The sequence below is a fragment of the Oratosquilla oratoria genome, chromosome 29 (genome assembly GCF_046742065.1).
Source record: "Oratosquilla oratoria isolate Oo_2021 chromosome 29, ASM4674206v1, whole genome shotgun sequence".
NCBI lineage: Eukaryota > Metazoa > Arthropoda > Malacostraca > Stomatopoda > Squillidae > Oratosquilla > Oratosquilla oratoria.
The window spans coordinates 19738082-19750229 of NC_134805.1; the positions used below are offsets into that span (position 1 = coordinate 19738082).

Consider the following 12148-nt stretch of genomic DNA (forward strand, 5'->3'; position numbering starts at 1 on the left):
CACATGAAAAATCGTCACCCCAGAACGCCCACATGAAGAATCGTCACCCCAGATCGACCACATGAAGAATAGTCACCCCAGAACGCTCACATGAAGAATAGTCACCCTAGAACGCCCACATGAAGAATCGTCACCCCAGAACGCCCACATGAAAAATCGTCACCACAGAACGCCCACATAAAGAATCATCACCCCAGAACGCCCACATGAAGAATCGTCACCCCAGAACGCCCACATGAAAAATCGTCACCCCAGCACACCCACATGAAGAATCGTCACCCCAGAACGCCCACATGTAGAATCGTCACCCCAGAACGCCCACATGAAGGATTGTCACCCCAAATCGACCACATGAATGATCGTCACCCCAGAACGTCCGCACGAAGAATCGTCACCCCACGAGATCCCACCTGAAGAACTGTCACCCCAATACCCCGAATACCAACAGTGGAATAAAGATTAGGTTAGGTTGAATGAGGGTTATGCTTATTGTCATCAACTTATACGACCGAAGAATCGTAAACCATGGATGATGGCCCACATGAAGAATGGTCATCCTAGGATATTACACATGGAGAATCGTCACCCTGTCGAAGTCTAAGGTGACGATTCTGCGTGTGATGAAGACTCAACACCCTAAAATAAACAGGCGCTGGTTGGGGAACGGGGAGGGCCGTGTGACGTAAGTGGATAGTGACGTAAGTGGATATAAAGCCCTGGCAGCAATTGGAACAAACAGAAAAAGCAAGCCACCCGGAAGGGATTAAAACGAGTCTCGGCTTAATAGGACAGCACAGGACCTGCCTGTCCCCGGCGTTGCCCCCACCACGGTGCCTTAATCCGGCTCGGTATGGCCGTCTATAGGTAGGGTGAGTAAGCAGAAGCGAAGCTGAACAGAAGGTAACATTCGTTGACAAACTGCAACTCTCGCTCACCATACCGGCCCGACACCTCCTTTGACCCCCATCACACTGTAACGTGATACGCAAGACGTTCCCCAAGCGACCTTCGTGACACGTCTACCCCCCCCCGCCCCTTTGACACAAGTCCCCACACCTGTAGACGAGCCCCGGCGAGACGAGATTCTCTCAATACGGCAACACGACTAAGGGGTCCTCAAACGCCTGTATATTTTACAAGAAGACGCCTTTCTTCACAGGAGGGACCCGTCATACGGTGTCCGATGATACCCACACCCCGACCGCTGAGGAAACCGGGAACCACGGAACCCCCAACTAGTTACCAACCAAACCCAAAGAACACGGGGTCCTATTGGAACACAAACTCGGCAGCAAAGGGTCCTACGTTCATGCTGGCCCCGGGACCAAGGGACCAAGGGACCACCGCACCACGGGGCTCTGTTCTCGCTGTGGACAACCCCTCCCCCCCGACAGCACTTGTGAAGGTCTGGACCTCGAGTCGCCTTCAATAGGTGGCGTACTATGTCCATGTAGAAGTATCATCAGACGATTTTAAACAGTCGAGCGTCCCGTTCTGGGTTGAGTCTCGGTCACCCGTCTCCTTCAGCTGAACAAAATCGTCTGACGCTCACCTACCGAGAGACAGAGGTCCCCCAGCGCCTCACTTAAACCTCGCCTAGACCTGGACGGTGCCAAACCACACTGACGGGGGTTATGCACGCTTCATCGACCCGTGGCAAGTCCCCAGAATCGCCCAGGCTCCCGTCAAGAGGTGCATCGATCTCTGGCAACCTTACCCACCCTACCCGCGCCCCCGTGGGATCCCCGACCCCCGACCCCCCCACACCGGCTACCTTTAGGTGAACAGGAGCTGGCAACAGAACCCCGCTACACAGGCTGCAACACTTTCAAATCACGACCTATTCTTTATTCATCAATTCATTCGTTCAATTTGCATCAGTGTGTGTGAACAGGGAGTTGGCAATCGTACTCCACGAGTTGCACTCTCGGTGCCAAGGTATTTATATCCTCTCCTTTGCTTTTATTCTTGTCAAACCAGAACGTCTATGGCAGTGAAGCGTTGGTCATACGGTCATTTACGTAGCCACTCGGAGGTCTTACAACGACGACGACGAATAGGCAGGGCAGCCAACCCCAAGCAATCAGGAATGCCAACCTTCCGGACGATGTCATGCAAGTCGAGATAGTTGTCACGAAAGTTTTCTCTTTACCTCCTCCTGTTGCAACAGGAGCGCCGCAGCCGTTCACGTGAACGGTGCATTTGTCACGGGGCGTAATCTTCATCTGTTGCTTGTTTGTCTTCCTACTGGGGATCTCATAAATTCGGGAGAAATGCAATGTTAAGAACCACAAACTTAAAGAAAAAAATCTGAATAGCCGAATAATTTTTTCTTGGTATCCTGGTATATTTACAAAGGACACGTTCCTTCCAAATATTGATTTGCAGATACTCGACTCCAGTTAGAGAGAACTATCCGCATTCCATCCGATTCTTGCTTATCATGCAATCAATGACGAGTTTCGTTGACAGGAAACGCGGAGTCTCACAGCATCCAACTGGCTTTCGGCATCATTTTTAAATCCCGAAGAAGAACAACGAGATGATGCCCCTAACCTAACCTAACCTACTCGCTCCAACTGCCACTGCCCTGTGGACACTCAAATCAGAACCATTATTTACTAGAACCGTGAAAATACATCTTCTGTTGCTCTTGCATTTATGCAATATGGTTTACAACCACACACACACACACACACACACACACACACACAGAGAGAGAGAGAGAGAGACAGAGAGTGCGCAAAGAATGGGAAAAAAAAAACAACAAGCGATCACTTCGAAGCAAGATGAACATCCGTCGGCCCATACTCACCAACATACCACGTACGCCCGCGTAACACCGCAACCCGTATCAGACGTCAGCCGAGCATCACACACACACACACACACACACGAATGCCACTAGTCATTCGAGTCAGCAACACAGGCTGTCACGTACGCACGACGTCACACACATCACAACCATCCATACAAACCTGAGACGTGATATTCACACATACAGAGAGGCTCGTACGTGGTCCTGCATACGTGTACGCACGTACGTGACCCTACATGTACACGATCTTACGCACGTACGCGCGTGAGTACGCATATGGAGTCGTTTGGCCGTACAATGTCCCCGCCCTACCCCACGTCACGTTACGCGTGCCTGAGCGGCAAGGCAGCGTTATATTTACAATTGTTAGAGCATGCATTAAAATTGGAGGGAGAGAGAGAGAGAGAGAGAGAGGATCGATCCCCAACCCCTACAGCAGATTGAAATGTCATCTTTAGATTTCACAAATAGTGTCAGCCTCAAAGAGTACACAGTGCACCGACCTTCTACCTGACAACCAACGTCGTTTCACCAAAGCGACAGATCAAAGTTATATATATACATATACAACATCTGTCAACGGGAAGGTAGGCGGGGTTTGAAAGTGACGTCATGTCGCCTTTCCCGGTCCATAACGTCTACGGATATCTCGTGAGCGTCATCAAAATGTGGATAAATTATCGTATATTTGGGGTTGAATCCTTCAACGACGGGAAGTTTCCGTCAGCTGAATAGAATCACCGATATCTTTATCAATCATACACATGTATCATAACGAATATAAAAACACCTAATCATTTCTCAGGCTAAAACAGGACGATTTTATTCGCCTTCGGGGGGAAGTATACCTGGCAACCGACTGGCAGCATCCGATCAGATACCTTCCACCTCCCTGCCTGAGTACCCGTCATCACAGGCATCCAATGAGCACCCATACCAACCCGACAACATTCCTTCACGTGCTCTGTATAAACAAGCTCCCAAACCCCCCTACCGAGACCCACAACGCACAGGAAAGCACGCGCACACGCACACATCCGCTCCTCTCCGGACGAAAGAACAGGCTTGCTTACTGAGAACTGGAGCAAAACCACGAACAAGCCGAATAAGTTCGTGTCTGTTTACCAATACGCCTGGGCGGTTGATCATACAGGCTTGACGATGGCGAGTTTAATTCTGAGAATTAAACCATTACGAGGATGAGTTTAATCATGAGTATAAAACCATTACGATGGTGAGTTTAATCCCGAGTATTAACCCATTACGTTGATATTCACGATTTGAACATTTACCAAAATGCCACAGGGCGATTTTGATTATCCGATGGAACTGCCCTCCCCTGCGAAGGAGAGTTAGTGGGCCAAACTAATGCTAACAGCAGTCTACTGCATCCATCTCCCTAGGTGCCCCCCTTCAAGAAGGATTACAACAAAATTCGAAGCATCATTTCCATACAAGCTTATCATCAAGTTGTCGACATTTTATTCGTTAGCGTGGCACTACGCCCTCCCCCCCGACTTATTATCAGTGGCACATACGCTATTATTCTGGTTACCCCCAGCCTCTTCTATTAACTCCCCGTGGCTGGAATTGGATGTATTCCATCCGCGGCGAACACACAAACACGAAGGAACATACGACGCGACCGTCTGCTGATAGCGTCGCTGCGCAACCTTCACCGGAAACCGTCCACAAAGTCCGCGCATTGTCCACACATTCTCTTACGTGGGTCATAGTACAGACATGTACTATTTTCTTTACTACTACTATTATTCCCAGAACCAACGTGGCAGCAACAATTCCTATGACTGGGCATCAGCGATACAACCTAATGTAATGACGTTTCAAAATCAAGGCGACAGCAATGGCCTTCAAGTTAATGTGACTGCATCGTTTAAGGTTAATGTGTGCTGCAAGACCAACACCCAAGAAACTGGTTTTGTGACCAACACAATACAAAGGCCAGAAATACAATGATAATAAGTATATTGTAAATAAACCACGGGAGGAAAAATATAGAGTACACACTACGGAACATTCACCACGGAAATGTAGCGATCTTAAAATAAATAAAATTTCTGATATGGGAGCTCAAGATACAAGAAGAACATAGTGATTTCAAACAAATTAGGGGGATGCACATATTTCATCTTGAGGCGTGTATGAAGTACTGGGACAGGGCAAAATACCCGTAAAATTTATGAATTTGGTATAGGCATATTACTGATGTGGATTGTGGGTAGTGCCAACAAAACTACTGACTGTAGTTATCTATGCGATGTGCGAGTATGTGGGGAAGACCAGAGTGGAGATACAGGATTGAGGCAAAGATGTGTTTCGTCACCAGATAGTGATGAGAGAAGCGTGTCGGGAATAGAAAAATGGTGGCAACATTAGGGGTAAAGGAGGAGGATAAGGCAATGTGTAGATAATAATTGCTATCCTGAGTTTCAACGACTGGAGTATGAGGACAACAATCGGTAAATGCAAGTCATGATCTTGATGTGGACAATCAGAATGCTCTCCTCCCAACACTACCACATGACAGTAAGAAAGTCCCACACAGTACAACACAGACAATAGTCACTATTTCTTCCTAAAGAGGTGTATAGGAAGGCATAAGGACCACTATCAGCTACTGTGGTATTGTGGGTTTCCAGTCAGTGAAGCTCTTGGCAAAAATTGTCATTACTGACAAGGAACAAGCTTGAAATCCAAAACTATGACAAAAAGGAAATACACTGTGACAAACAACAGTAAATGATGAAAATCCCACAGGTCAAAATGGAAAAAATCCACAAGATCTTAATAACCACAATGGTTGTGTGGTTTCAATGACAAACCCATAAACCCATGGTGGTCAGTAACAATTCTTAGATGCTCAAAACTGTCACTAATATACAAATGTGGTCTGTTTTCGCATTACGTTATTTCATGTTATGTATGGGGACACTTACCAGTTGTCAATTCTCCATATATGGAAATGGAAAAAAGATGGCTGAAGTCAACTGAGATCCTGGGGTATGACACTTGGTCTTAAAACCAACCCTAAGATGCATCAATTTAAACTATTTCATTCACCCTTTCATACAAGGAGAGTTGACAACTGGCAAGATTCCCTCCTACAAGCTGATGATACAGGAACAATCACATACTTATAAAGTATCATCCTGGGGTATGACACTTGGTCAACCAACCCTAAGATGCATCAATTTAAACTATTTCATTCACCCTTTCATACAAGGAGAGTTGACAACTGGCAAGATTCCCTCCTACAAACTGATGATACAGGAACAATCACATACTTATACAGTATCATTTAAGTGAGAAAAAATACAACGGCAACATGCAAGGAAAAGAATATCTATTAACAAAATCTGGAAAAAATAAAACACAATAATCATGACAGGTCAAAACAAGAAAGAGACTTGGTGTTTCTCAGTGGCTTGTGGCCATATGATGAACAAATACTGCTAAGACTACATATCTAAACAAATGAATAAAAGAAGAATAAAAGCGCCATGATGACTATGATACAAGTTTTAGTATCAAAACAGATTAAGCACTCTAAAGACAGAACCAAACCCTTGTTAACCTTCAATCTTGGAATTACTTTTTTCTCCTGATTAATGGATCTTCAGTAGTGTTTGCCTCTATAGTACACATTGCCACTATCCATATTTCAGTTTGTATGCACCATTTACAGCCTCTGGATCTCAATTAGAAATAGTCTTCAAGCACTATATTCCTGGAGAGTCCTAAAATCTGCTGGAAGCATGTTATACTGTACAGTACATTCTTAAGGCAGACCTCAAACATTCTTTACCTGATTATTGGTGAATGTGGTTCAACCATTCAATACTTTTTTTTCTGATCTATGTTTATATTTGTCAACAAGTCAAATGGTGTTAATATATCTTTCAAACAGTGGGTGCTCTGACTAAAATATAAAACCAAATATGATTTCTGGATATTTTACAACTGAAACAGAGGCTGTTGCCAATTACCTGAAGGCTGCAGGTCTTCTGCACAAGAGACCAGGAGGCACTGGATTAATCAAATACAACTGAGATTGCGTACCTTGTATATGATTTTTGCTTTCATTAGAAACTGATGGTGAGCCCATTTGGGAGTTATTCTGTCATACATTTTTTTTAATGCATATCTATTAATGATTGCCTAGGTTTTCCCCTAGCAGATTCATGGCCTCTAGCAAACTGGCCACAGGAACTGGTTTAGCCCTAAGTTATTAGGTGAAGAGATTTTGTGTTGCTGTATGCAAAATGATTGCATGATAATGTCTGTTGTCAAGCTAGTTCTGAGTGGTTAAATTTTTTGTGCAGGATGATGACTTGAAAGTAAGCATCGCAATGCAATTCTTGCTTATCTTGCAAATCATCTCTCTGCTGGGTTTCTGGGTTGGGGGGGAGGTACAAAGCCTACAATCTGGTAGTCTATTAAGTAGTGCTTGTTTTATGATCCAAGTGTGTACCAGATACGTTTCTGTATGGATGTAATGTGTGTTACTGGGATAAATTATTGTAGATGTCTGAGAAGAATACTATTGAAGCTGTTTTAGGCTCCATTTGGTGGGTTTGTGTGATGCGAAGGGAGTGTGGGTTTAAGGATTTTTGCATACAATGTGATTATTATTCTCATGTGACTAATTATTGCCTCTAATTTTACTAAGTGGAAAACTTACAGTCCCACAGCAGCTGACAATGGTCCTTAGGCCCTCTCACAGACCTCTATGGGAAGAAACTCTGTACTGCTGAATATTGTATCTGTGTGGGATCTTTTCCATGTCAACAGCTGAAACTGGTAGTAGCAGCTGCTAGTTGTGAGCTCTCCATGTGTAAAAGAGCATAAGTAATACAGTTGAAGTTGACAAGAGACAGAGTGAGAGGATTGACAGGTCTTGAAACTGGACATCTCAGCTGTCTATTTTGCTGGACCATCACATACAGGTAATCACTGGTCCCTTCACATGTGATACTTTATGAGGATTTTGGTTTCAGAATACAAACATCTTACTAGTGATTTAGTTTATCCTGTTATAATTCTACAGAGGGTATGACCGATTCAGAGATTAAACTGATATGCACATAATGTCCAAACATAAAACCCTGTCTTCAGGCCTCCCTAGCTTTCCCTTATGTGCATCTTCTCTGCAAGGGTTTCATAGCTGCCAACATTACACTGCAGTCTGGTTTTAACCAGAATTCTCCAGTGGCATATTTTTTTTCTCAGCTCGATTCACTTTATTGGGGAGTTTTTGTGTAAATATATCACAGACCTACTCATGCTACAAGAATTCATAACCTACTTATACCCTCTAACTGCTGTGGGCAAGGACCCAGCATCTCTGGGCATGGAAAGTTACCAGAAATAAATTTCAATAATGCTTCAATAAAAGTTCCAGTAATCTAAATGTAACGAGCAACACATCACATTTTTTGGATAGGGATATAAAAACAAATTCCATAAATAAAGCAATTTCTTATACAATATTCCATTGATTACCAACAGTAACTGGTACTGACAATTTTTGAGGCAAGTTATTGTTTTGTGCCTGTCATGGTTCCAACTTACCAAGTTTTTTTTTTTTTTTTTTTAGGGGGGGGCAGGGGGAGAGCTGATATTTTGTGGTTGCAGTGCTTGACTATCATTGTTATGTAATCTGCATATGTTGTGTTGTGGTCTGGGTTACGGGTGGGAAGGTCATGTGTGAATATGTGAAATACCATGGGTGACAGTATTGTTCCTTGAGGGATCCCACAGTAGGGTCCTTGATGGATGATTGTCTAGAGACCTTTGCATTCTCTACAATTTTTTTTAACAATCTTTTATCACTATTCTACACCTCAATTCCCATGACCAATTTTAAGATATGTCTAGAGACAGTGTCTGTATCTATTACCATCATAACTATTCTGTCAGGTAGCACTTTCTTGTGGAAGCTTGCTGGTGGTTGGGTAAAGTTTGTGAGGTTCAGTTTAGTTTTCATTTTGCTATTGTATATGCATATAAAAATGGTGTGATATTGAAGTGGCTTTCTTAGAATCCATACTTATTTGGTGAGATATGTAAGTATATTTCAACTCTTTCCATGAATCTTTCCATCAGTCTTGACACGATAGAGAGAGAACAAGGTCAGTAAAACGACTGTTTCTCTGGCATATTGTTGGGCTGCCATGTGTGACCAAGATCCTCACATTTTATGACAACACATCACACTGCCTTGTGATAGCATTTGGTATATATATAAAAATTACATCTACAAACTTATACACAAGAACAATATTCAATAAATTTGTTGATGCAATTTTCTGATGACTGGTTTTAATTCTCAACAATATCAAATGTCAAAACAGAGATGTTATTTTTTTGTCAAAAGTAATAGAAGCAAATATACTTTGTAGAAACACCTTGGAACTTACCTTGAGCGATCATGTGGGTCAAATGAGGCAGTCATCTTGCTCCTGGTTGATGTTAATAATCCGCTTTAAATCCACAAGCACCACTGAACACTTCACTAATTCAATTTAAATCACAACACTAATTTATATATATGACTGCACTGAACACAATTTTACAAAGTACACAAAGCAACACTTCTTTTCCAATATATTCCTCACAACATTTCTAAAGTCACTTTGTAACCTATAAAAGAAACACATATTAACAAAAGTGTGCAAGATGACATTTGCAATTTGTGTCAAAGTGTTACTTAATAACTATACATTATTTTTTTAGCCCACCTGAAGTCTACAATTTGATAAAATCTATATAATAATCTATTTGCCACCATTGTTCTTACTTGACATTAATCGCATATTACTGATTCCTTGGTATTTAATTTGATCTTAGATTACTTTTGTACAAGAAAAGTCATATGACAGCAATCCCATATCAGAACAGCCAAACACCCTGTGGCGCCAAAGGTCGATGGACCATCTGCATTCTTGCCCCTCTGACAGCATTCCCCCAACCACCAACTCCACAAATACAAAAACACTCACGGCCCAAGTACTTCACATATGGAAGGGATTACTATTCATAGTTTTTAGATTGACAAAAGTGTTATAAAACATGTCAGATCACATACCGGTACCTAGTTTTCACCTACTGTGATTCCTAAAAAAAGATTAAGAAGAAAAGCACATCATTGACCTTTCTCTATGAATCATATCCTAGATTAGGTTAGACATTAGACAAATCATTGTTGCTTATAAGAGAACATGAATGGCACATTCTCAGTCAAATTATGAAATAATTTATCATAAGGATTAAATTATACTATTTTTTTTGTTTACTTTCTAAATGACAGCCATTTCCTCAAGAAAATAAGTAAAACTAGTTAGTTCAACAATAAGTAACAAGATTTTTTTGAATACTCAACTCAAGCATGAACATAGATCATAACTATATGAATGAGCAAAAAGGACACTTGTTTGTCTATTTCCTTAGAGCCAATTCCAAACGGTTAGAGAAGATATTGATCCCATAATTGTAGATAACCAAATACTGATCCAGGTTTTACCTAACCAAACCCCCTGGTTTAGGAGAAATGCAACTTCCTTCTTTATGCTACAGAGGTTTTTTTTTACTCCTTCCATCTGTGGATGCACTTACACTCAGTGGCAACGGCTCTTTTTGGGTAAACAAATAAATACCAACAATTGCATTAAGCCAAATACTTGCTGTATGTATAACATAGCAACTTAATTTTCTTGTCCTTCTACTAGTTCACACATATAATTTTAGAATTTCTCTGTATAAACATGTAAAAAATCCACATCACACATCAATCAGCTATATTCATTGCAAGTGCACTGTTCAAGATGCCATAACCATTCAAGATAACTTTACATTTTTTGCCTGGTAATAAACAACCCAAAAAACCACTATCTTACAATGTCAACACTGACAAGTAAATTTTACTTTCTACTGTTCTTGAAAAAACAAAACAATAAAACCAAATGCAACACCAACAATGTGTAATCCAACCCCAAAGTCTTTTCAAACAATAACCACACGTTAAAGAAATAATGCACTGCGATGTAGGTTGGTTATTACAAATGACCCCAATTTTAATACAACGGGCATGTTATCCCATAACCCGGTCTACTGTCAGATGGGTCCGATGCCAAATCTAAGTCGCCCGAATTCCCCTCTCACTTGTCCGCCTCCGATCTCCACCACAATAGTCTGCCATAATGTATCACTTGTTCATTGTCATCCCATTGCAATTAATATACAAATTGTCAAATACACCAAGGAGCCATAAGCAAGTAACTCCTTACAGTGTTGTTACTGGTAAGAGGATATGAACTGGTGCCATTCTATCCTCATAGCCTTGAAATACGCCATGCACAAGCCGACACAAAAATACTTTAAACAACACTCAAAGTAAAAAAGCACACAAATATGTAACTTAGGATCTCATTTACTGCCCAACAGTAACTTTTAAGTACTACCTAGTGAATTTCTAATGTACGAGACGACTGGCAGAAGAGATGGGATCTCTTCTACACCGCAACCTGAGTTGTTATGGAAGGTTTAATCATATGTCAACAGATGGCAGCACAAGAAAATAATAAACTATATTTCTGGTTCTCTTTCCGATTACAGAAATGTGAAAATATTTATTGAAATCCTCATGTGAGTTAATTCAGGCATCTTTATAATATTTATTATAATTTCTTGACATATATGTTATCTATGAAAATCAACTGAACTCGTAGTAAATCTTAAAATAAGTCTGATAAGTTTCCGTTCGTGTTTGGGTCGTCTGCCTAGCGGGCGAGAGCCACCGGCCAAGAAAACAAGATGTTAAGGATTCCCTCTAAACTAACCCCTCGCATCACCTCGAAGGTAATGTTAACGTTGGCAGTATAGCTTCAAGCTTCTATCATCATTGTAATATCACATGAACGAGAGTTATTCATGCCCTGTCCTGATTTAGTTCTAGGTCTTTCATCTCCAATGGAACGAAATGTTTATTATTTTATAATAAACTCAAACTTCATGATTATACGTGTATGCCTCGTCAACATTTTGCCTTGTTTTTAAAGGTGTAAAACAGTGTGGCATACTGAAGGTGCAAAAGGATAACGGAGTACCGTGTTTGTTACTAGGTAATTGAAATGAAAGTTATACATAGCCAGGACATGTTATGTCATCATTATTCATAGCCAGAATCTGTTGGAAAGGGACCATAATATTGACCAGTTCCCAGAAATAATTAATAGATATGAGGAATGGGAATTGGGTGACCTTTTGGTATTATTTTCTTTTCCCTTATCCAAGAATGAAAAGATTACAAGT

The 12148-nt window shown here is 41.5% G+C and overlaps 2 protein-coding genes across 14 annotated transcripts in view; one reads left to right on the forward strand and one right to left on the reverse strand.

Moving 5' to 3' along the window:
* Crk (Crk proto-oncogene, adaptor protein) overlaps positions 1 to 11385 on the reverse strand; it is a 326367-nt gene extending 314982 nt beyond the window's left edge. Inside the window, exons 1-2 of the mRNA XM_076211807.1 lie at positions 11299 to 11385; positions 9259 to 9481 (exon numbers count right to left, since the gene is read on the reverse strand). Of these exons, the coding sequence (XP_076067922.1) occupies positions 9259 to 9293 (35 nt within the window). The 5' untranslated portion in view covers positions 9294 to 9481; positions 11299 to 11385. The remainder of the gene's footprint in view (positions 1 to 9258; positions 9482 to 11298) is intronic.
* A 199-nt stretch (positions 11386 to 11584) lies between these two features.
* Mitofilin (inner membrane mitochondrial protein mitofilin) overlaps positions 11585 to 12148 on the forward strand; it is a 37014-nt gene continuing 36450 nt past the window's right edge. For all 13 annotated transcript variants that reach the window (XM_076211813.1, XM_076211816.1, XM_076211814.1 and 10 more), the window contains exon 1: positions 11585 to 11695. In XM_076211813.1, the coding sequence (XP_076067928.1) occupies positions 11651 to 11695 (45 nt within the window). In that variant the 5' untranslated portion in view covers positions 11585 to 11650. The remainder of the gene's footprint in view (positions 11696 to 12148) is intronic.